This window comes from Corvus hawaiiensis, chromosome 6 (genome assembly GCF_020740725.1).
Source record: "Corvus hawaiiensis isolate bCorHaw1 chromosome 6, bCorHaw1.pri.cur, whole genome shotgun sequence".
NCBI classification, from domain to species: Eukaryota; Metazoa; Chordata; class Aves; order Passeriformes; family Corvidae; genus Corvus; species Corvus hawaiiensis.
This window is the reverse complement of record NC_063218.1, coordinates 24036973-24062014: the sequence shown is the minus strand read 5'-3', so window position 1 is coordinate 24062014 and position 25042 is coordinate 24036973. Positions and strand designations below refer to the sequence as shown.

At 49.4% G+C, this 25042-nt stretch overlaps 1 protein-coding gene across 2 annotated transcripts; it reads left to right on the top strand.

Annotated features, from left to right (window-relative positions):
* The first annotated feature begins 899 nt into the window (after positions 1 to 899).
* VSX2 (visual system homeobox 2) lies at positions 900 to 23568 on the top strand. Of its 2 annotated transcripts, none has more exons than XM_048307742.1 (5): positions 900 to 1454; positions 2643 to 2727; positions 5529 to 5652; positions 20627 to 20807; positions 21792 to 23568. In XM_048307742.1, the coding sequence occupies exons 1-5, from the start codon at positions 1016 to 1018 to the stop codon at positions 22184 to 22186; spliced, it is 1224 nt and encodes a 407-aa protein (XP_048163699.1). In that variant the 5' UTR covers positions 900 to 1015; the 3' UTR covers positions 22187 to 23568. The 2 variants fall into 2 exon arrangements, with proteins under 2 accessions (XP_048163699.1, XP_048163700.1); XM_048307743.1 differs by having other exon boundaries at positions 967 to 1454; positions 21855 to 23568.
* The last annotated feature ends 1474 nt before the right edge of the window (positions 23569 to 25042 follow it).

Below are 25042 nucleotides of genomic sequence, written 5' to 3'. Positions count from 1 at the left end.
TCCAATATATATTAGCAAAGACCCTATGTCTATACCTTTATAGCCTGGCAGTGGTCAGAGCATTAACTTTGTATGAACTACTTCAAATCACTTGACAAGGAGGCTGATCTGGAGCTACAGTCCCAGTTTGGTATTCCTCTGATTAACTAGCCCCATGAGCAGACTTCAGGAGCCACGCTGTGGACTATTGACCGCTATTGCAGTACATGCTGTGGTGGAGCTCTTGCCTCAGGTTGAGTAAAACAGGGCAAGTCTTAGGCTTTCTCTTAGTTTAACGTCTTTGGTTGGGGTAATGCTGGCAGGGATGAGGTGTGTGACATCTTGCCCACAGGTGATGAAAGGCAAGTTAACAAGGAACTGTGTGGTTCAGAAACCGTGCTCATGGGCATGGGTGTCTAGAGAGTCCAAGCAACTGTTTCACCTCCTTTGATGGCATGAAGCCGAATGTTTCTCCAACATGCAAAGCTTCCAGCTCTATATTTTCAAGGAGCGCTGCTCAGTTTTAATTTTTGGGTTTCCTCTGAGGTCCCTAATTTCTCTTATAACCTCTTATTTATCTCAGAATATCAGATGAGCAAGAAAGCCGGAGAGTCTGCGGTTTCCCTACACAGAAGCTTTGCGCATCTCTCCTCCAGGGCCGGTGCCCCACGCCGTTCGTGTTTTATGAAAGCAGGGATGCCTCCATCCCTCCCTCCCCTCCTTCCTAACCCCACCTCCCCAGCACGGCTGGAGGCGAAGCGGGGCCGGGGCCTACAGGGCCGGGCCGGGGCGGCCCTTCTTTGCGCAGGGGCGGGCGGCAGCCCCAGTCCGCTGGCGGGCACCGGCCCCAGCCCGCCGAGCAGCGGCCCCGCCGCCGCCGGTGCCGGGTTTTTGGCATCCCTAATCGCGGCTGGCCCCTGTGATTGGCTGCACGGCTCTGACCCCGCTCGGGCTCCCGGCTGGGCGGATAAAAGGGGCCTGAGCCGGGGGCTCCCAGGCATTCCCGGAGCGGGCACCAGGGACCGCTGGCCGCAGCATGACGGGCAAAGCGGGCGCGGCGCTGGTCCCCAGCCTGCCCAGCAAGCCCAAGCCCGACGGCGCGGCCGCCGCCCCCGCCGCCCCGCCACCGCCCCCGCCGCCCCCCGCGGCTGGGGTCAAGTCCAGCTCTGGGCCCACCCCTCCCCGCTGCACCGGCTTCGGCATCCAGGAGATCCTGGGCTTGAACAAGGAGCCGCCGTCGCACCCTCGGGCCGCCCTGGACTCTCTGCCTGCCGGGCACCTGCTGGCGGCCCGCTCCGTGCTCAGTCCCGCCGGGGTGGGCGGCGTGGGCATGGGGCTACTCGGGGCCGGCGGCATCCCCGGCTTTTACACCCAGCCCACCTTTCTAGAGGTGCTCTCCGACCCCCAGAGCGTCCACCTGCAGCCCCTGGCCCGGGCCCCCGGGCAGCTGGACAGCAGCCAGACGGCCAGCTCAGGTAGGCACGTCCCCGGCCCCCGAGGACCTTCCGCGCCCCACCAGCGCCGCCGCCCGCACCCGGTGTCCCGGCGGGAGGCCACTTGCTCGGCGGCGGAAGGGAGATTTCGTTTCGATCCCGAGGATGAGGAGAAAGGGGGGGCGGGACCATATTTTCCCCCGTCCGGGGCTGCGGCCGCGGTCTGACGGCGTGGCCCGGGGCGCCCGGCCTAGGGATGCGCGGAACCCCGTCGGAGTGGCCCCCCGCGACCCCGTGTCGTTGCCGGAGAATTAGACGTCTTTCGGCATCCTTTTCCTAGACGGCAGCAGCCTCCCACAACTCTGCCTGCAGGCCCCGTTCCGAGGCCGCTTCGGGTCCTCCCAGAGCGGCAGGCAGCACCGCCGGACCCTGGCTCCGGGGGCAATCCCCAGCCTCCCTCCGGCAGCGGCGCCCGTCCCGGGCCGTGCCTGCCGCTCCCGCCCGCAGCACGGCCCGCCGAGCAGCACGGGGCCGGGCCGGGGCCGGGCAGGTGGTGCGGCGCCGCGGGCAGGAGTGGGGCCGGAGCGCGGCCGGAGCGCGCATCGAAATACGGGTCCCTGATCCATCTCCCGGTTTCTCCTTCGGGCCAAAGGCGGCGGCACCCTGCCCTTAACACCCCCGGGCCGTGGCATCCCTGGGGAGCAGGGGGCCGCGGATAGGCACCATCTCCTCCCGGGGCTTGTTTTTGCTGATAGCTCCATAAACCTCAATTTCTGCCTCCCCGCTCCGGTGTTTCTGCGGCGCAGTCCGGGATCCCCGGGCTGGGGCAGGCGGTCGCGGTTGTCCGGCCGCGGAGAGGGGGCTGCAGCTTTCCCGTTTTCCTACGGTTTGGTTGAGCTCGCCGGGCTCTGCGTTTTAGCAGCGAGATAACAGCAGCCTCAGCAAACGACTCTGGGGGAGAGGGGCGAGAGCTAGAGCCCGGTCCCGGCCCGGAGCCTTCCCTGGCTGGGGCGGATCGCCCCGAGCAGCCCGCACCGGCAGCGGATCGGGAGCGGCGCCGGGGCCACGCTGGAGGGAGCGGCCGGCGTCGGGGCCCGTCCGCGGCGCGATCGCAACGAAATCTTCGGCCAGAGCCGGCGGAGGGAGCGGAGCCGGCGGGCCTGGCCCTACCCGGGGGGTCTCTGGCGGGGAGGGAGCCCCAGTCCACAGCCGCTGCCTGTCTCTCCGCAGATTCCGAGGATGTTTCCTCCAGCGACCGAAAAATGTCCAAATCCTCCCTAAACCAGAGCAAGAAACGAAAGAAGAGGCGGCACAGGTAAGACAGCGGCGGCCACCCCGCCCGCTCCCGTCGCTCCCGCTTCCAGTTCCCAGGAAACCGGCCACCGGCCTGGAGCAAAATACTCTTCCCGGCCCCGGCCGCCGGAACGGCGCGGCGCCCCTGCGGCTTCTCCACCGTGTTCTTCCCTTTTTTCTTCCTCCCCGTCCAAAATAAATCGGATATGGGGACGTGCCTATAGGGAGCGGGGGATTCGACCACAGGTGTCATTTTATTTAATTTTTTCTGGCTGCGGATCCAGGTATCCCGAGTCGCAATTCTGGGCAGCACATAAGCATCTAGGTGGAATGCGGATCACCAGTGTTTGGAACGGAAAAATCGTCAACCTGTCAGAAATAATAAAAGCCGTTTCCAGCTCCACATACAGCAATCTTAATATTGGCTGTCAGCAAGACAGAATTCCTATCAATAATTTAAACATTTTATTGTGTAAAAAAATATATTTTGCCAATAGATTAAATAGTTGGGAATCAGAGACAGCTTGCAAAGAAGCTGAAGAAGGCTGGGAAACTGTTTAAGGAAACGAAGATCCACTTTGGGGTTTGGTTTCCTCTCAGTACAGTCAGGGTAATAGACTTTGCCCGACTTCTCCCACAGTTAAAATGGAGTTGGTTCGTTTGCACTTTATAAACAGAAACGAAAAATCCTGTGCTGGGTTCTGGCATTGCTGTGGCCAGAGCGCCAGGACAAAGGAAGGCCAAATACCATCCACTGAGGGTGATTTAGGAATAATTAAGTCAATCCTGCCACGATGCAGGAAAGGTGGATTAAAAGATGCTCCAGTGAAAGCTTAGCAGGATGAGGGGTGGAAGGAGACTGACTATCCCAGGAGACATCCTGCTATGTGTGCAACAGGAGACTCGGTCTGGAGGGCTCATTTCCAAATCCGTGCCTCCTCCCCAGGCAAATGTTCCCAGTTTGAGTGCTCTGGAGTAAGTATGAGCTCATTTTCTTTACACTCCAGACAGGGCTGGGTGATAACACAGCTGGGACTGGTGTACAGGTCCCGATTTGGATGAAAGATAGGAAACGAAATTCAGATTTGTTTTGGTTTTGGTTCTAGACGGAAACAGACCTGCAATGTTTGGCTGCAGTTGTATATTCTGTACTAAACAGTTAAGACCTCTAGTTGAACCAAGGAAGGATTGGAAGATGACTGGTCAATAGCCTGCAAATAGCTGCAGGATAAAAAACACCAAAAGGGGCAGTGGATTGTGAACTGCAAAAGGGACAGGGGCTACCCAGGGATGAACTAAAAAGGGGAAACTTCAGCTGAATGTCAGCAAAACCCTGCTGCCGGTGAGCCTGGACAGGCTTCCGCTCTCTTGTCAGAGGAAGATGGAGAGAAATGCTTGAAATCTAAACTGGATCAAAATTGGAATAATTTTTCCTATGGTCCCAGATAGAGAAAATACATGATTCAGTGTGTCTCTGCTGTCCCTAGAGTTCACAGATTTGTCAAAGTTGAAGAAAAACTGTTTGAAAGGAGAATGGATTTAAGAGTGAATTTAAAGAAGGGTCTGGTTGCAGGCAGGTCCCTTGCATTTGCATGCTGCTTTTGTTAGTAATATTATTGATCTGGTTGAATCCTTTTCATTCTGTATAGCGGAGGATATTTCTTAGATTTTCTGTTTATGCTCTCTGGAACTGACAGGCTTTTCTGAAATTTGAGTGTATTTTAGAAAAAGACTCTATTTCCTTTTTCCTTCTGGCAGATACATGTTTCTTAGATGGATAATATTTATTCATTTACTTTGCACAAAGGCTGCAATTCGTTGTTGGGTTGAGGGTTCTTTTATTTTGGTTTGGTTTTTTGGTTGAGGTTTTTTGTTTGCTTTGGCTTTTTAGTTGCTTTTTTGTTTTGGTTTTTGTTTGGTTGGGGATTTTTGTTTGTTGGTTGGTTGGGGTTTTTTTGCCATTGCAGTATTGTTAGCTTTTATCAAAAATTGTGCTTTCTGTACTGAAGGAGTTGAAGGGTGGGAGTTTAAACCCTCAGGGATTGGAAGTGGTCCGAGAATTCTCATCCATCTGCTGGAGAAGGGCTTTCATCTGTCTCGGCTTTCCAGCTGCTGATTTTTCAATTTGGTTGTCCCGAACTGAGAACTGGCTGCGCAGAGGCAGGCTGGGCTGCCGCCTGCCAGGGCGGTCCAGGAGGATTTCTAAAGGATAATGGGGGAATGCGAACTGGCAGGGAGCAGCTAATGGGATGTCGGAATGGAAGCACCCAGGGTAAAGGCAGAGGAAGGGAGCTGGTCCTGACTCCTGTGGGGAAAGACTGACGAAAAGTGGTGGGTTAGGGTGGAGAAAACATTTGGAGAATTCATCCAAGGACTGAGACTGAAGGTGAAAGATTATTTGCTCATGGAGATTGAAGAGGCTAAGGACCAGCAGCTTGGAAAGGGCTCAGCACCTCTCCAGACAGGGTGCTGAGGAGATGCTGCTTCATCTCAGTGTGGTGATCCTCACAAGAGGCAGCAGAGTCTGAGATGTAAGCTCAGCTGCCATCGCTGCGGGTGCTTGCTGCTGGGGAGGGTCCGTCTCCAGAGGCAAGTCCCTGAAAGGGAAGGTGATTTGTAACTGTTAAAAATGCTGTCTTCTGGCATTTTCTGGTTCTCCTTTCACCCTGGCACTTGACCTTTTGTGCGCAGAAACGCAGGAGGTGGGGAAAAGTTATGTGTTAGCTGGTTACCCAGGTTTCACTGGTTTCAGTGTCCGTTTCGCTGACTCTTCATCATCTTTGCTGCTTCCTGTTTTTGATCAAAGGGTTTTACTCCCCTCAGGACAATCTTCACATCCTATCAACTGGAGGAGCTGGAAAAGGCCTTCAATGAGGCCCACTATCCTGACGTATATGCTAGAGAGATGTTGGCCATGAAAACAGAGTTGCCAGAAGACAGGATACAGGTAATCATATCTCTTGGACCCCCTTATTGTGCTGCCCTCAGCCAAGCTTATCGCTCCGTGAAGAAAAGGTAGTGGCATGGGAAGGCTGACATTTTTCTGAATAAACTTCCCCAGGCTGTCCACTCTCCTGCTTTTGATGGGTGGGCAGACAGATCAGCTATTCTTGGCAGATTTGTATTTGGTGTTTGTATGTCGACATGTGCTGTGCATGGTGTGTTGTACCAGTGATTTGGGGTGTGTGTAACAGAGGGAATCCTAAATCACAGAAGGACAACAGGTGTGCAAAAAAAGATGACGGCGTTTCAAGGTCTTGGTAAAGGCAAGAAGAGACCATGTCTGGGTGGGCATTGCTGAAGGGAAAGAGCTCATCTCTGCTCCTTTGGCCACAGAAGGATGCACAGGGATGGCACAGGCAGCTAGTACAGCTGTGGGTAGGATGCAGTGTGGGAATGATGGGTGAGTCCCACTGAGATGTTTGCACCATGTCTGCACTTTGGCTGTATTTGCCTCCTCAAGTGAAGTTTCTCTGAAAGTTTCTGGGGATATTTTTTTGTTATTTTTTTTGTTAATCTGTTAAATTTTATTGAGTTAACAGCTTTTAACATTAAGGTTTTAACTGCATGTCAGTCCTGTCATGCCACTGTGAGGAGGTAGAACAAGGTGGTGTGGAATATCTCTGCTGTGTGGTGAATCCTCCAGCAGGAAGGAGCAGCCTGAGCTGCAGGGCTGTGCCAGGACCAGCCTTTGGCATGCATTACAGTGAGAAAGCTGGAGAAGACTTAACAGCTGCTGTTTACAGTGTGGGAGGCACACTGGACAGAGTGAACATGATGTTCATGAGGGTGGGCTCCAGTAGCTTCTATTGCCTCATGACTTGCTCCCATCAGGTTTCTACATAAGGCACAGGTTTGTAATGGCCAAGCCTTGAGCAGGTGGTGCAAGTGGTGGTTCCGGTCTGGCTGGAAGTTAAACTGTCCTGGTTCTCCACACAGTGGCAGTGGCTGGTTGCTGTGACTGGTGCATAGCAGTTTCTACAAGAGATGTTGTCCTGTGTGCCATGCGGTGTTGGGAGGGCCCTCGTTTCCATGGTTCCTCCTTCTGTTCATCCCTCATGCATGCCCAGCACCCACCAAGCTGCATCTTGAGCCTGTGCTCTTTCTTTGCTGAAGAGATGGCCCAGGAGGCTGCTCCCTTGTGGGTTTGGAATGTAGCTCAGAGGGCACTTAGCAGGATAACGCTGATGCTGGAAGCTGCTGAGGTATGACCCCATGCAGGGACAGGAAGATCCTCTAAAACAAAAGTGTAGCCTTTTTTCCCCTCTTCTTGAGCCCCCCTCACCACCCTTATTCTTGTGCTCCATCAAAAATGACATTTTTATAAAAGCAACTTGTGCTTATCCCATTGACCTGGCAGGATTCCTGCTGATCTAACAGCTTGTTGATAGCTTGTGTGCTAACAGGATTTCCACCAGTCTTCAGAAATAATGGCCCATCATCTGAAATCCTACATGGTACATTAGGATTTTGCTCTGAGAAACAAGCCCTGATGCTCTGCCTCTAGAAAGACTGAGTTGGATGGAGGTTCACTTCTCCACTTGTCACCCTGTAGGACATCAAGTCAAGAGAGGAGAGACTGTTGGGAGTTTATTGTTGCCTACAGCCACCATTTAATGCTGGGCTAGAAAGAAGATCCTTTGATTTCCCCTGAAAGACCTTTTCAAGGAAGAGGTTCATCTAGTGGCACCATGTATGTTGAACTCCAGAGGCCCGATTTCTCTGGCCAGAGCTGAGAGCATTCACTATGTGTGAGGTGGAGTGAGATGCTATGGCAGGCAGTGTAGAGCTGACAGTGCATGTACTGCTTCAGCACCCCGAGCACCCTTCTCGTGCTGAGTGTTTTAACTGATTCGGAAATGAATAGTGGGTAAAGTATCTTGGCTGTCACTGACTTGTCTGCCCAGTCATTCTGCAGCTGGCTAATGAATGACTGCCTACTCTTCTTGTATTGCAGCTTTTAAACCTAGGAGGGCTCCTTACTGTGACCCCTCTGCTCTTGAGATCAGGTTAGACTTGGACAGCAGAAGCACCCCAAAGTATGGCTGTTCTGAACATCAGGCGTAACTAAGAGCACGTATATTCCAGAAGAAAGTGCTTGTGAATAAGTTTTGCTGATCATGAAAGGGGAAATAATGAGAAACAACTGAATTTCTGTAGCATCTGTTGAGCACCCTGCCAGGGTGAGCATCAGGCTCACATAGGAGTCCTGAGCACCACTGTTCCTTCCAATAGGTCAGCAATCAATTGTCCCTTGCCACACATTCTATGAAATTTCCTTTTTGTGTGTGACAAGCCATGGCAAGGTGATTCCCAATTGTGATCATACTTCTTGATATTTTACCTTATATTCCTTTCCAACTTTAGACCTTTTTGTTATGACCCTAATTCTTTCCCCCGGTTAAAAAGTTCACACTCTTTAAATAAATCTAAGGTATTTCTTCTCCTGGCTGTCACTCTTGTTTTTCATCATTGCTTAAGCAAGTTGCAAAGATCTTTCCTTAAATCATCCTTCATAAATCACATGCTCATCTCTTAATCATGTGGTTGTTCTTATATGAAGCCCATCCTGCCTGTCAGCCTTCCTGGAGATAAGGGACCACATGCCTACAGCCACATGCTGGGTGTGTTCACACCAGTTCAGCTGGACTTGTGGGCCCTTGCAGAAATAGCCTTGGATTAGCACTGGTCTGCTTGCTTCCTTATTTGTTTATTTCTTTTTGTCTAATTCAGTCACTTCAAACTTCTTTTAGACAGATTTTTTTTTTTTTATGCTTGGGATTTTCCCTTCAGTGTTCTGGGTTTCGTATGTAATTTTGTTAACTTTGGCTAACAAGCATAAGAACAGACCTAACAGCTCTGACACTGCCAAGAGGTGGATGCTACACAGGGCAGCTATCTAGTGATACTGAGTACTTTGTCAGTCTCCTGGGATTTAAAATATCTTAATATCCCATGGCAAGAATTTCTGCAGCAGAACTGCCGGAGTGCAATGAATCTTTATTCCCATCTTCATAATATTTATAATTTCACATAGTTGCATTATTTTCCTTGCACGAGTTTCCAGCTGCCTGAGGGAGCTCTATAGTTTTCCATTTTCATTGTAGCTTGCAGTTCCTCTCATCTTTCAACATTCCTCTCTCCCTCTTGTAGGTCATTAATGAAAGTGTTTTCTAATATTGTTGTGAGCATCACATGTTGTGGACTTCTACAGCATTTCGTGTGGTTTCCCACTGGATCCTCACCTAAGAGTGATATCTACCCCTTGTCTTCATTCATGGAATCATTTCTTAGGAGGTATTAGTCAAAGAGAAAGTAAATCACCTATGAAATTTGATGTGAAAGTGAAATTCAAAGAGGGCAATTGAAAGAATGATATATAGGAACTGCTTGCAGGAAAAACCTTCAGCAGAACAACACAAATAGCCATCAGAGGCCAGGAAAGTTGCTGGTTTAAGAGAACATTGAATCCGGGAAAAATTATTCAAATCCTCCATTTAAAGAGAAGATGAAAGTGTATTTTTTTCCAAGGCAGATACACACTGTGTGTGTCTTACTCCCACAGTGAGCTGGCTGCTCCTGGAAGGAAAATGAGCATCCTCCCATTGGGCAGCATGGGAAAATAATTTTTTTCATTGTGAGATAGTATGCATAAGTCAGATCAGATGTCACTGTGGCCATTTTGGAAGGTACTTGAAAAAGACCACATTAATCAATGTATTTGAAAGAATATTTGTAGGAGTTGAACTGCCAGCATTGGAATAAACCCAGACTATTCTGTAAAATCCAAGAGAGGTAAGTAGATTCCTGTGGGGAAACATATCCTTAATAAACATTATGAAGTATTAAAAATGTCCTGAGGCTGACAAATACTTCAACATCTGACTTAAATAGCTGTTTCTCATAAAAAATACTCTTAAGTGTAATGTGTAGATTTTAGATAAGTTAACCCTATTGAATTTATTAATATGTAACAGTTCCAAACTTTAAACAGAGTAGTTCAGTAACAAAGTTCAGTAAGAGTTTGATTTGGGATTATTGAAATGATTGAGTATGTCTGTCCTTAAAGTATGTCTCCTACTGATCAAACCAAAGTGATTAGTCAGTGTTTCAAAAAAATAAGATCCTGACTGCTATTCCAGGGACATTAGAGTTAAGGGAGATAATAAATTTTAAAAGGTAATAAAACTGTTAATATTGTCAGTTCTTGTTGTTAAAAGATTGTACAGTAATTATTGGCTGACAAATTTTGGGACAAATAAAATTACTCTCATAAGCAAAAGGAATCCCAAGAAGAGGCTGGTGCTGTGTGTGAGGAGTGGGGATTGTGCATCCAACAGGCTTTGACAGGCAGCTAAGAGGCCAATTTTGGCTAAAAACAAAACAAGGTCAACTAAATCTCTAATTGAAAAAGTATTGGTTTATCTATCAGATTAACACATTTCAGTATCACTGTGAAGCTCTTTAGGAGTTGAACAGGGATGGAGGAATCAGGAGGAGTAGTCATTTAGAGGGAAGCAAGTACCAAGAGTATTTTGCAAGGACAAGAGGCTTACCTTGCTTCAGTTTTGCAAAAAGGTTCTCTATTTAGAGGTGAACATAATTTGAAAAGGCCTGAGGATCCTGTACTGCACTGAGTATGAGCTCAGGAGTGAACCCACAGAGTCCCCTCAAGAAACATGACAGAAAACATGAAGGAAAAATCAGTTTTATGCAGCTTTAGCAGCCCTGGTTTCTCCCTCTCCTGCCAGCTTTTCCTGCTTGCTGCAGAGTGCTGAGTTGTAGTCTGAATCCCATGGTGTGAGTACGGAATGCTGCGATTGCTCCATGCAGCTCCTGAATCTGTGCCTGGAATGGCCACCAAAGGATTTCTTAGTGCTGCAGAAAGTAGTGGTGGTGTTGGATTTTCTAAGCTTATCACTATTACTCTAAGAAGTGAGGACCTGTCTACTCTTGTTAAAATTTTGGGTGACTGTCACATGTAGAACAGAGAAAGGCCAGCATGAGGCACACTGCCAGGGGGTTCCAACTGGCATCTCTGTACAGCACATTCACGGGGACCATGTAGCTGGAAGGAAATTACCTGAGTGGTTAGGCTTGTTGGAGGTAGATTACCAAGGTGAAGGACAAGCCAAAAGTGTTGCTATTGTGTGAGCCAACCATTTCAAAATATATTTATTTTAAGAGCCTTGCAAGCAGTTAATCATAAAATATAGTTGGGCAGCTAGTGCTGGCTACCTTTGCCAATAATTCCTGAGCACTGGGGCAAGCCATGACTGTGTGATACCAGATAAGTGTCATTAACTTCCCCTATGCTTCTAGAAATGTAGAAAGTATACAAGTGAGAGTAATAAAACTAATCAAACTTAGTGGTTTAGTGAGAATATTATTACGAGTTTTTCTCGTGGCGTATGGTGCATCTCTGCCTCCATGTCTTTAATTGGTATGTTAGGAGTTCATCCACTTTTCTGCCTCTTCAATAACATGCTTGTTTAGTTGATCTAAATTCATATTCATTTCCATTTTTCAATTACGAGTTGTTTAATTTGGCCTTTTCTCTAATGGATTGTTTTCATTACCCTTTATCTATGGCCTGTTTTCAGCCCATGTGCTAGAACTTCGTTTACAAGTTAATTACCAGAGCTGCAAACAGAGGGGCTGGGTGATGGGCGAGAGCAGGGGCCCAGGCAAGCCTTTCCAAAGGGATTCCTGTCTGAAAAGTCTTACACTACATGCTTTTGGACAGAGAAAGAAAATGTGGCAGGAGAAAAGAAGGAAAATGGAGGCCCAGGAATGACACTTCAGTTTACTGGAAGTGGGGACTCTCCTGCTTGTTGCTAGACCATGCAGATTGCCTGCTTATATTGTGGGATTTACCCTGCTACAGCTGGGGTTGTTAGGTGCAGTTTTAAAAGGTCTTTTTAGTACAGAGGTGGAGGTATAGAGTTATGAATATTTTCTTTACCCAGGTACTGCTTTATCCCCCTATGTTCAGTTCCTGAGTTGCTTTAGCCACTGACCAATTTTCTAAATGGGACAGAAAAACAAATAGACCCAAACTTGCCTGTTCTTGCCTTCTGCTCTGTTCTTGCAAGATGTTTATGGTTGTGCCATGATAAGGGACTGTGAATTTGATGTGCTCCTCCACAGTATTGGGAGGGAAACAGGACTCTTGACAGTGACTCTCCTTGTTCTCTCCATGGTTTGGAGACACTCTCAGCAAGGATCCAACACCTTCAAGCACACGAGTTCCCTGTGAGAGGAAAGACAGGCGGGCAACAAAATATGCTGAAGCCCATTTCTGTGGAGTGCCTTGGCAGAGGCTTTCCCCATCATGTCCAAGAGAATCAGGAATGGCTCTGCAGGCTTGATGCCAGGCTGTGACAACTCTTCCCTGCATTCATCCCCTCATTTTCTTAACAACAGTAGTTTAAGGCTACTACTTCTCTGAGTTAGCTTAGGCATTGCAGTTCCTCAATCACTTTAGGTCTTCTGGAAATACTACCCCAAATCCCTGTGCTGGCAACACTTGTATTCACTCCTTCACTTAATGATGAACTTTCTTTTCTCTCTTCTGATACCACTGCAGCTTTTCACAACTGATTTTAAAAAAATAATTGGTCATCCCAGAAATTTCAGTAGTTAATTCCTCTCCAGCCTTATGATGGCAGAGGAGCCAGCTGATGGTTGCGTTCATGTTTTCCTTTAATGACCCCTTATTACAAAGTTTTCCTCCTTTCCTGACTTTGAATAGAGATTTTTCTAACAGTTCAATAACACAAGCACTTTAGACACACAGTTAATTTACTCTCCCCTTTATTTCTTAATGGATCTATTTCTCTCTGTAGTGTTTTCCTTTTACCCTGATAGATCTCAGCAAGTTCTTCTGATTCTTCTCTGGGAGCACAAACCTGCTCTGCTTTTCACTGCCCTTCTCTGTGGGTGTTCTGTGAGCCAGGTTTTGCCCAGGCACTGTTGAGCAGTCCAGTCCTCAGCAGACATATCAAGAACCTCCATCTCCACATGCATGAGGCTGGCAGGTCCTTCTGTGGAGCAGAAAAGAGGAACTGAGCTGGACAACAAACTGTTTCTACAGTATCCTACAACAAAGATGCCTTCCAGAGGTCACTTTGTCAGAGGCTGTGAAAAAGCATTAGGTGCTCTTCTGTCTACCCTGAGTGTTACTGTCCTGGGAGCAGCAGCAAGAGGTGTTCAGTTTAGGACCTGCCTGGTGTGAGAAGCACACTTTTCTCCCTATTTTCTCTTTCAGCAGGTATCTGGTAGGCTCCCAACTGTGAGCAAAGGCAGAGCTGAAACTGTGGCTGCAATGTTGTTATTAGAGCTTTCAGCTGCAGCTTTCTCTTCAAAATTGTAGGAAGGGAATGCAAGCCAAGCATTGCTTGTATGTGGTCACAGCTCGTAGCTGTGTTGTTCAGGCAGGCCAGCACAGCCAGGCTGCCCACCCGGGCCTCTGGGAAGCACTGGTTCTCCTGCAGCTTCGGGATCCACATGGTGAAATACCTTCTCACTCTGCTACCCTTTCCTTCCTAAAGACGCTGCTTGGCTCACCCAGAGGGAGGGCTGAACTGTGAGTGTTGCTGAGAAAAAAAATTCTTGGAAGGATCTATCCGTCCCATCCATGTGAACATGCACGATAAATACCTGTGCCAGTCACTGCTCATAGCCAGGTGTGCCAGTGATGTCCATTCCAAGATAACTTGCTTTCTGTCCATCACATCATTCTGCTGTCTCTGGATCCCTTCACTGCCAGCCTTCCAACTCAGAGTGCCCCATGACTGTCACTATGACAACTGCCATTTGTTAGCAGACTGGATCAACTTCTTCAGCTTATATGATGACCATGACTGAGATCAAGGCTCAGTGTCTAAGTGACAGGTAAGGGAGGGTCCCAGCCTGAGAGATCTTAGCTCAGGTGGACTAAGCATGGGGATACCTGGAAATGTGCTGATGAGCTCAGATGTGCTGTCCTGGTGCAAGCAGCATCCCTGGACAGGCTGTGTGTCACCAGCTCTGCAGGTCACACCATCAGCTGTGCTGGTGCCCGAGCTGGTGGTGTTGGCTGCAGGCGTCAGTGGCACAGCAGCAGCCAGTGCCTGGAGCGTCAGCTTTCTGCAGCTGGAAGATGTCATGTGAAAACCCCTGAAGTTGTGAATTACCCAAAGAATGTTAAGGGTACACAGAGCTGAGGAACAAGTAGAGCCAGGAGCAGACATGGTGGGAGTAGAGTGCTGAACGTCCACCCAAGCTGGTGCATGGAAACTGATTACATCTTAGAGTGTTTTATAAAATTTCATGTTTGTATAGATAGCTTCCAGCTAATGCTTCAATGGCCCAAGGATGCAGTGCATTAGTGAGCATGAGCTGTACCCCTTGGGGACTTTGCAGACTGTCCCCATGCAAGCAGGAATGGGCTTGTGCCTTATCTCAGGGAACAGTGGGCACCAGGTAGTACTGCAGACACCATCTCTTGCTGGTGCACAGCCTCTGGTGCCTACGTTTTTTTCTGGAGAAGGTGAGAGAGCACCTTTGCTCAGTGTGTGCTGATAAAGGGTAGGGCACCATGGAGCTGATGCTGGCATGCAGGGGGCAGTCCCAGAGCACAGGCAGTGCTCCACAGCCTCAGAGGAATGCTGGCATCCCATGGTCTGATTTCAGTGCCCATTGAAAGGCATTGTGAAGGGGATGTGACATTTCTCCTCTGACTGTCCTGACTCACCTTCTCTAGCATGAAAGTGATAACGTGGCGTGTCCCTGCACGATCACAGAGTGCATTACACATGGATGTTTATGAAGATTTATGCTAAGGTTTCCTTGGTGCTAGAGGACCTGCAGAGCAGTATTAGTGGGGGAAAAGAAGGCAAAATGAAATAATGCAGGCAGGATAGCAGCTTGGTTAATGGAGTCAGGTACCGTGATCACCCAAAGGATGGATGTGCGCTATCACCCTTTGTGGCAGTGACAGATGTCTCCCTGGGTTTGTGTGGACTAGGATGATGACTGCACTCTTGTCAGCTTTCTTGTGACTATCATGCATTTACAACCCTGATGTTTTCTTGTTTTTCACTCAGCATGTTAGGAAAAGAAGAATTTGGGTGTTGATCTGCCAGGTCCCAGCACATGGCAGCCTGTACTGTAGGGCCAAATAAGCTACTGATCAATTGGAATCACAGTGTGGCCATGGTGAAGTCAACGTCTCAGAGATGCACTTGCTGTGCAGATGTGAGGCACAGACTGAGTGTGTGCTGAACCACTGATCTCACCATACTGACCCTGCACATCGTGTGCACACTTGTTTTTCTTTGGGGGAGATGGGATCCCTGCAGCAAATGCAACTGTTTGCTTTTGAAAGGTTACAAGAAGTGGAAAAACATGGTGCCCTGTGAGGCCAGGTGAAAACCCCAGATTTACCAAGGGAACACAGTTTAAGACATGTTTCCTGGTCAAGTGGGATTTTACAGCTTTGGTTGCGTAAGTCAGACAAATTGCAACAAAAAGTTACACATGGCCCATGTAGTGCTTTTAAGAGCAGGATTCAGAGACAGGCTTAGCCTGCAGGACTGGTGGCATGGTAATATAATGTACATTTTTGCTGGGTGCCAATTCAGCCCATATTCAATGAGCACCCTGTTACTCTTTTAGCTTAGAGGAGACCCAAGCTTGGATGAACCATCATGTCTTTATTCAAGAGAGATGAGTGCTGTCTCACAGCTCATCTTGTATCTCTGGTTGGACCTGTTAGCCAAGTGGGTTGGACAAAAATCCAGCTCTTATCAGGAAGGGCCCTTGCTATGTTGTGTACGGGAATTGCTCTTTCTGAAGTGAGCTCAGCAAGCTCTTTCCCAGTGTTTAGCACGAAGAGGGATGATGAGTCCTGTGATCAGCCATGCAGCCCATGTGCAACCTTTATTGCTCTCATTTAACTTCATAACCACTTTACACCAGCCATAGAAAGTGATGTCACCATAAACAGTACCAATAACTTTGACGTTACATTTGAAAAGACAGCAATAAACTGTTTCCAGGCTTACACAAGTGGTGCAGTCTCCATCAGCAGTCAGGAAGCTTTTCTGTAGTGATTGCTAAAACCGAAGGATTTGAGGAAGCCCCAGGGCACAATTGGAACTCATGCTCTCATGGCAGTCCATTATACAGCCCCAGTGCTCATGGGTATGGGTGAGGTGGGGACATGCTCCAAGGAAGATATGAAGCCATTCTTTGCAGTGTTCACATCTTCCCATTGAACCCCACCAGGGCCACAGGTCCTGTCTGATATGAGGACGAGGACATCACTGTTTTTTCAGAGGAGGTTTTCATTTTCACCACTCTCATTGTTGAGTCTTGGGTTGGAGAGGGAGGAGGTAGAAAGGGAGCGGTGTAGGAGTCAGGAGAAACTGAGTGCTAGGATGGCAGCAGGGCCCCGGATGTGGAGGGCAGCTGGAGGTGTTGTCTGGTCTGCAGCTTGACCCCCCAAAGGGCTTCAGGTGGGTAAAGAATAGGCACCTGCGTGTTCATGTGTGGGGGAGATGCTCTCAGTGTGGCTCTGGGGGTATTGGGGTGTTGTCCCTTGCCTTAGGTGCTGTTTTGCCAACAGCTGTGTGCAGCTGCTCCCTGCAGCCTGGCAAAGGCATGTGCTGGAGTGTCTGTGTGTCCGTGTCGGTGTGTCCGCAGGTGCGGACGGGCATCTGCCTGTGGCCATCTAGTGGACACAGCTCGCGCTGCTCTGGGCTGGGACCGGCTTGCGCTCCACAAACCTCGCTCCTTGAAAGGCTCCTGTTGGAATGCAGTATCAAAGGCAGCATGAGAGATTTTTTTTTTTAATATTAGTAAGACAAAAAAAATTCCAATATCAATTCTCCTGTCGTTGTACCCTAGCTTGGAAAGTAGCAGCCAAGAAAATGAGTATCACTAGTGGAAAATTTTAGTTTGAAACAAAACAGAAACAATACACAGGAACACCATAGATTTTAAAATATCCCTTTGACAATTCAGATTTCTGGATTATGGCCAACCGCAGGGAGATTTCTCTCTTCAGCAGACAATGTTTCAGGCACTGATTAGGTAAACAAACTAACTAATATAATGAATGTGGATAACAAGGACGTGTCAAGTCTCATGTCCCCTTGCAAAATGAGAGATTTCTCCTCCTACAATTTGCTCTTCTGCATCATCAATAATCCGAAGAAGCATCAGTCATCATTTGTGATTCAGAGGAGGAAACTGGTGAGGTTATCCTTGCCAGCCTTGACTCCAAAACCCCCACTCCAAAACACTTGCAACTCTGTAGTCAAGTACGGAGTGCCTGAACTTTTATTGCTTTTCACAGTGGGCACTGGAGGTGAGAATTAGGTGATGATTGAAGTTAGAAACATTCCCATTTATAAGGTTTTGCAATACTGCAAGACAAACCTGTCCACTTTACTCTATTGTCCATTTTTGGAGGATAGACTTCCTGGAACAAGCTTCCCAGGTTTCACAAAGGGTGTTTGTGTGAAAATAAAGAGGTGTGAAACTTCTTAAGGTGTAGCATGTTGGTCCAAAAGACACCTCTGCACATCAGATTGTGACAGCTTTGCACAAGCATGTGACATGCTTCAGTCTAAAATTAATCAGAAGGTTTCACCACTGCCCATGAGATGTGGAAGCAGAAACACAGTCTTTTCACCATACCCTGGGCTGTGCAACAGACAACCAGATGAAAACAAGTGAGAAGGAGGGTGCACAGTGCAGAGCCACATCAGTAAAGTGTTTCACAAAGCTGAGCCAACCCACGGGGTGGGAAGGGGCAAGAGGAAATGTGGACAAACTTAGACATTGTTTGAAGCAGACCAAATTTTACAGAGTTGGAGGAAGCTGTAGAGTAGATATTTCCAAGCAAGGACAATAAGCAGCCAAAGAATACCAAACCCACAAGAAATGTGTAAGGTGAGTAAAGTGCAAGGGTGAAACCCTCTCCCAGAAAAGTGAGGTGCCAATAATAAATAATTGCATATTTGGATGTTGTGGCTGATGTACCACACAGCTGAAAATACCTCTGAATTACTAAAACCACCACGTAATTCAGCTCAGAATCAAGGCATGTGAAAATTTTGGTAACATATTGATAAATTTGAAGAAATCAGTAAGATCTTCACCTAGAGGAAAGCCCCACTGATGGAGCCATCCGAGTGAGGACAAAATCATGAGAACAGGACACAGGGGACAATTGTGATCTGAAGTGGCATGGCGGCTGCCAGTGCCGTGCTGGAGCTCATCACTCAGTGTTCCTCAGAATGAGCTTGTCACAGAGATGCTTGACTGGGATCTGATCCCAGTAATACTCAGTATTGAGCACCATTGGTTTCACTTAATTTCATGCCTCAGATGAAGATATAGTTCCTGGTATTAAAGCAAGATGGTCAGTCTTCCTGATTTCTGTTCTGTTAAACATTCTGGGATTTCAAACTTTCATTTTTCCTAATCAAAACCAAGAGGAAATTCCCATAAAGTGACAAAAATTGGTTTTGGAAATCTCAGAGTGATCTTACTGAGATGTTGATGCAATTTTGATTTTCTCATTTGGTTTTAAAGCATAGATTTTGCATGTCTTAGGTAACTGAGATTAAAGTACAGCATTCAGAAGAAAGCTATAGATAATTTTGATTACACTTCACTGGCTGGACACAGTTTTTCCTGTGCGATTGAATCAGCATTTTTTGATTGAAAATTTTCTACCAGCTCTAGTCAAAATTGGGCTGCCAGCTGGCAAAGCTTCTGCTACTTCCAGTATTTGCGTAACACTGCCATGGAGAAGGGGATGCTCGAGGGTTTAGAGGCAGTGGGCAGTGCTGGGGAAGGCTGACACCTGGCCAGGGAAAAGGGAAGAGGAGCATGAGGCGTGGGGAAAGATGTTAGAGGCATCAAGGCAGGAGGGAGGAGAAAGGGAAAGTGGTAAAAGCATCAGTAAAGAGGCACCTGCAGCTCTGCACCCTGTGCTCTGGGAATGGGAGGATTGCATGACCTGGAGCGAGACCCTCTGCCAGCATCCTGCTGACTGCACAGCCAAGCAAACCCCTGTATTCACACAGGCATGGAGGAGAGGGTGAAGAGAGGAAGCTCTGCATTCCTGAGGGTCTTTGCAGCAATCTCTGGTCCAGGGGTTACAGATCAGCAGTATGAAAGTGTAAATCAGACCATTTATCATGCAGAGGAGGTGACGTGGTGAAGCAGCCTCCTTCCTTTGCCTGGTAAAATCCTCTCCGACATGCACAGAGTGTCTTCTGCTGGGAGAAGCTGGGATCACAGCTGGTGGGACCACCACCCCACCCATTCCACAGAGCTCTCTGGTGGAGCAGGCTGGCTGGGCTCCTGGGAGAGGCGAAAGCTGGCTGTCACCAGTGCTAGCAAGCCAGCCACCTGCCTACCCTGCAGCTCTGTCCCCACCATAAGGCTTCAGTGCTGGGCAGTTCTCCTCTGCACAGGTAGAAGAGATGATATTGCCTTGCCAGCTGAGACCAGGACGTCACTCCATGGCATCAGTCTTACGGTCCCCATGGCAGAGCTGGGGGACCGGCACAGATTCCCAGTGCTCCCCACTGCAGCTTGAGCTCCCCCACAGCGACAAGTGGTGGGGACAAGAGAGGGTTAAGCTGTCAGCTCTGTAATGTTAAACAGGTGTCAAAGGCACCTCCATATATCTGCAGATTGAAATCAAATTCTTTGCAGTATAAAAAGATAAATTACCCAGGCGATTCCCGCCTCATCCCACTCATCAGGCCAGCGCCAGACGGCAAGCAATTTTTTTTTTTAATGTGCTAACGACCTAATCAAGCAATCAAGTCGGAGAAGATTGCGGAGTGACCCCGAGCATCCATCTGCCAGAGAGACCCCGACATTCATTTCCATTCTGCCGTGTACTTTCCGGGAAAGGGAGGGAAAAAAATAGAAAAGAAAAAAAAAAATCCTAAACAAATTAACACCCAATTTTCTGTCAGTCTAATTAGTTAAATGAGGAGGTGTTTGGGGTGTCCACGGGGAGGGAGGGACTGCCTCTCAGAGAGGGGCCTGGTAACTCCATGGCATTAATTAGCGCAGGTCAATGGCGTGGTTCCCTGGGGACCAGCTGCTTTAATTTCCCGTGATATTTCAGTGCCTGAGGCCCATCGATTCAAACTGAAATTAACTTATTTTTCAATCAGGCCTGGGTTGCCCCTGGGGCTGACTCTTCCTTTGCCTCCTTCCGAATAGACCTCAAGCAATTTTTCATCTAAAGCTGATGCCTCTGCTCAGGGGGAAGGGAGGGGAGCCGGGGAGGGAGGAGGGCGAGGGAGACAAGAGGAATGGAAATCGGAGAGAGAGCACTAATAGATTTCTGCGAGTATCACCCCCTCCCCGCCATTGCTGCCCGCCTCTCTGCTCACTGCCCCCCAGGTCACAGCTCAGAGATTATTCTGCCAATTTTCTGAGAAGATGAGGGGCTTTTCAAACTGGGAATTCAGAGCAAAGCGCACAGAGAGCTTCCCCCTTCTCTTGAGCATCCACCCCCATCCCAGCCCTCCCTGCAGGGACTGCTGCCTTCAGCCCTGTACCACTGCTCAGACACGCGGTAAATAATAAAAGAAAATCCCAGGCACAAGAGCCAAAAGCCACTAGAAAAAAGACGTTGCAATGGCAAATTAATTACATCCTGTGGAGAGGGATGGAACCTGCTTTCACACTTGGCCCTCACCAGTCCTTCAGGGGAGGGAGGGAGAGATACCCAATGTCTGTTGCATGGGGGAAGCGGTTGTATTGGCTTCAGGATAAGCGTCCACCCATCTGCTTTCATCCTGCTGCAGAAGTACATGCATGTTCCCACACGGGAAGGGGACTGGCATGCCTTCTCCCTGCACAAAAACCATGTCCCTCCTTGTTGCCTGCTCCAGGTTTGGTTCCAGAACCGCCGGGCCAAATGGCGGAAGAGGGAGAAATGCTGGGGCAGGAGCAGTGTGATGGCTGAGTATGGGCTCTACGGTGCCATGGTGCGTCACTCCATCCCGCTGCCCGAATCCATCCTCAAGTCTGCCAAGGATGGCATCATGGAGTCCTGTGCCCCTTGGCTCCTGGGTAAGAGAGCAGTCGCCTTCATGGGGGATGGCGAATGGGTAGAGATGGGGGATGTGAGGAAGAAATCAGTCACACTGAAAACAGGTGAAGGGCAGCAGGGCAAGGGCCCCCCATCCTGCCACCCTTGATGCCTCCGTCCCCCAATGACCCTTGTCAATAGGGTTTGACCACTCATCCCAAATTCCTGTTGGACCTTGGATCTTGACCTGCAGAATCTGGCCAGGACACAAACTTGCCCCCTCAGGCTGGTGCTAACCTTCACTTCCTATGGCTCAAGCATCCTTCATGCCCAGCTCTGAAGCAGGGGCTCCAACCCTTGCCCAAGGGAGGAGGTCATCCCAGTCTCACTCCTCCTGCCCTGTGATGCTGGATGGGGTGCTAGGACTCCCAAATGGTCCATCTTTGCCCCCAGTTCCAGGTGGAACACTCTGCTGCCTCCTCCTGGTCATGACACCTAGGGAAGCTGCATTTCTGTATGGTTTCACTTGGTTTTCTGTGCAGACATGGAGGTAGCAGCTACCCTGTCACACTCCCGCTCTTTACTTCCTTCTTTCTGACCTTCCAGGCTGGTTCTGCCCCAAAACTAGTGTCTGGTATCTTGATGATGGGCTATGCTGTCTTTTTGTCCATGTGCAACAGAGAGAGGCAGAAGGGTGGTTGTAGTTTGGTACAGAAATAGGCAATGAGGGATCTCCCTCCCCAGCCTCGGTGAAGCTCAGGCAACTATGCTGCTGTCTGACACCCTCATCTCCATGCAGGGACAAGTTAGCTTCAGGTTCACAGAAAGAAATGAAGGGGAGAGTAATTATAGACCGTTGGGACCAGCCACAGTCCACAGATGCTGCGCTGCTCCAGCAGGCAGCTGCCTTGCCTGGGCTGCCCTCGCGTGCGGGCCGGAGCAAGTGGCTCGCCATGACTGCTGTGTGAAGCGAGGGTTTCTGCTTTTCCTTAATTCTGGCCTCTCTTTATCTTTGCTGTTTTCAGTTCAAGATGGCTTTCCCATGCCCAGGCGCTTTTCTAAACCCGAATACCAACAATTCTTTTTAGGGATGCACAAAAAGTCTCTGGAGGCAGCGGCTGAGGCGGGGAGGAAGACAGAGGTGGAGCGCCAGGCCCTGCCCAAGCTTGACAAAGCTGACAAGGAAGAAAGGGGTCCGGATCCCAAAACCACCATTTCCCAGGAGGAACTGAGAGAAAACAGCATTGCTGCCCTCAGGGCCAAAGCTCAGGAGCACAGCACCAAAGTCCTGGGGACCATTGCCGGGGACACCCCAGCCCCAGGCAGGAAGCTGGAGACAGGGGAGGAGGCGGCAGTGGCAGAGGATGACAGACAGACGGAGAAGTCGAACTCATCGCAGAAGGAGGAGAAGTTGATCTAGGGGGAAGAGAGGTGGCAGAAGCCAGCCCCGACAGACACTGTGTCCTCTGGGGGCCACGTTCCCCCTTGGACTGCCAGGCGTCCCCGGCCACCCCTGCCAGGGAGAGGGGCACTGGTCTCTGTGTTTGGGGCTACCTGGCAGGGGTGCCCACTGCCTGTTCCCCTTGAGAATACCCCTGCCCCTTGCTCCTCCACCCCACCAGGCCTTCTTCACCCCCCCCACCCCTTCCTTTTGGGGGACTGGGAAGTGTCACATCATCACTGCCACCAATGACACTAAGGCTCTGTTCCCTTCAGCCTCACAACTGGCTCTGGGGCTTTCTCCTTCCGCAGCCCCAAACCCCATTTGCCAGCCTGAAGCAAGCCTGTTCCTTGTTGCCATGCCTCTCCTTGGTGCACATCTCTGCCCAGTGCTGCCCAGGCCCCTTCCCCTTGCGCCCTGTCCCACCGTGCCCCAGGCAGACGCCACCTTCCCCTGGCCATCGCTTCTGCCTCTGGCCCAGGCTGCAGCAGGGCAAGCCCGTGGCAGTGCTTGCATGAAGTGATGACTATCCATTGAGGGTGGTTTGCGCCTTCCATCGGTCTCTCCCTGCCCAGCACTGAGGTCTGCTGAGAAGGGACTGCAGCTTTAGAGCAGTTATGTTTTGCCTCTTTTTGGCAGGGACAGGAGGGTTTAACCCACAGGCACAACATCCTGGTCCCACCTGGCACCCTGAGGTGACGTCAGCCCATGTCACTGTCTTGGGCAGGGCTGGACAGTTTGGTCTGACTCTGCTCTAAACACCAAAACCCTACACCCCTGCAGAGGGGATGAACGGTGAATTTATTTATTGAATACATTATTCCAGGTGAGACAACAACATCCACCTAATGTATTTATTGAATTAAATTTGTCCAGCTCACCCTCTGAGTGTTAAAGGGAATGACAGCCATGCACATCCACCCTGATACACCCTGTAATGTGTACATACATCCCATAGGAGCACATGCAGACCCACACAGCCAAACTCACTCCATGGTACCATCACCTTCCCATTGCAGTAAAGCACTATTCCCCCTCCGAAAGCTGTAGGACAGTGACTTCCAGGTGACCCCTTCTGTCCTGCTTTCAGCTGTGAGCATCCTTTCCCCAGAGCTACTGTTTTTCTTCCATCAAAGGTTGAGCCCAGTCATTCAACCCCTGTTTGTCTTTGTCCCGCGGTCGTTTGACGTGTTAGATGATAGCCCATGGAGTGTAAATAATGTATATACAGTGAGAAAATAATTCAGTATTGAGGTGTTTGAGATATGGAGCTGTAACAACTTCTAGTCATCCAGAATCTGTGATTTATGTGCCATTTTCTGTAAAGATATGAAGAAGAATAAAACTAAACAGGAATACTGTGTATGAGTCCAGTCACCACTGTTCAAGGAGGGTGAGTTCAGCCAAAGCTGAGAGAGAGTTGGATGCCCTACTGTAGCCAGAGAGGGGTGAGAGATCCAAAGTGGCCCAGAGGCCTGCACTTTCCTCCCCACCGAGGCATGGAGAAGGTGAGGCTTGGGTCTCTCTCTGCAGCGGAATACAAAACTGAAAGGAGTGTGCTTGTACTTGGAGCAGAAGTTACAGCATACAACTGGTGAGAGAACAAGTCACTTCAGCATGCAGAGCAGCCCTGGTGCTTTGGGTCATCCCAATATCACACGTGCCCTGGTGTTAGAGAGTTGCATAGATCTCCAGGCAGGCTTAGCCTCTGCCAGGAACAGGCTGCAGGGCCCCGCTGGCCTGGGGAGCTGAGGCAGCAGCCAGACACTGCAAGTGCAGGGCAGCTGGTTGAGAGAGAAGGGCACCCACAGGATTTCCAGTGAGGTGAGCTCCAATTTGAGAGCAATGGAAGCCTATTCTGGGTTACCAGATAAGGAGTTAACCTGCCCTGCTAAGAGCAACTGGGAATGGTCTGGTGGAAAAACCTAATGTCTTCCAGGGGCAGGAAAAATGCTGAGGCAGAGTGGGTGTGCATAGGAAATAAAAGACTAGAGGAACAATGAGACTGCTTGGGCCTCACTTTGTGGAGGGGCTGTAAGCTCAAAGGACTGTGTTTCCCCAGAGGGACAGCACCCTTGTAGGTTCCCACCAAGCTTGGAGCAGCTTTGACCCAAAACAGGTGTGTGATCTGGGATGAACGTACCTGATGGGAAATAGCGCCTGGCTCCCACACTGGTGTCCAGCCTGTTCACTACACATACCAGCTCCATAGATCATGAGTGGTGTTGCATTCTGAAGAGCAAAGAGGAGATCTACTAACCTTGTCATCTCTACTGGGGATTCCTTAGGTGTGCCTGGATGAGAACAACCCTGCTTGCAGGGAGAGCTTTTTCTGCTCTTTTCTTGTGCCCCCTAGGAAAGGAAGGGAATTTGGGTGATGACATTAAGGAATTCCAAATTCTACCTTAAAAAAACTACCTATATAGGGCCTAAAGGAAAGGAAGGCAGACAAAAATGCTGTTTGGAGGCAGGGTGGCAGCTTAGCTCTGCTAAGGTGGGTGGTGGGAGGTCTCAGTGTGAGGAGATGGGCTGCACTGCTTCATGCCAAACCACCCCCAGCTGCTCCACCACGGCCTCATTGAGTGCTCCCAGGCCAGCTGGTGGTACAGCCAGAGTGTAGAGCTTGGGAGGAGGCAGAGAGCCCAGCCCAGCCTGCCAGAGGGGACAGCCCTGACAGCCACCCAGCAGTAAGGTGGGATGAGATGCAATATTCCCTGCAGCTGACAGCCACGTGAGAAAAACCTTACCTGTCCCACCATAGCCTAGTGCTCTGCTAGAAATAGGCCTTAGTTCTGGGAAGGAGATAGTCCTATCACTCATGACTAGCATGGGGGT

Coding starts and splice junctions, on each gene's coding strand:
- VSX2 (XM_048307742.1), top strand. CDS start 1,016: ATGACGGGCAAAGCGGGCGCGGCGCTGGTCCCCAGCCTGCCCAGCAAG. Junction 2,728..5,528: donor CGAAAGAAGAGGCGGCACAG/GTAAGACAGCGG, acceptor TACTCCCCTCAG/GACAATCTTCACATCCTATC. Junction 5,653..20,626: donor TGCCAGAAGACAGGATACAG/GTAATCATATCT, acceptor TGCCTGCTCCAG/GTTTGGTTCCAGAACCGCCG.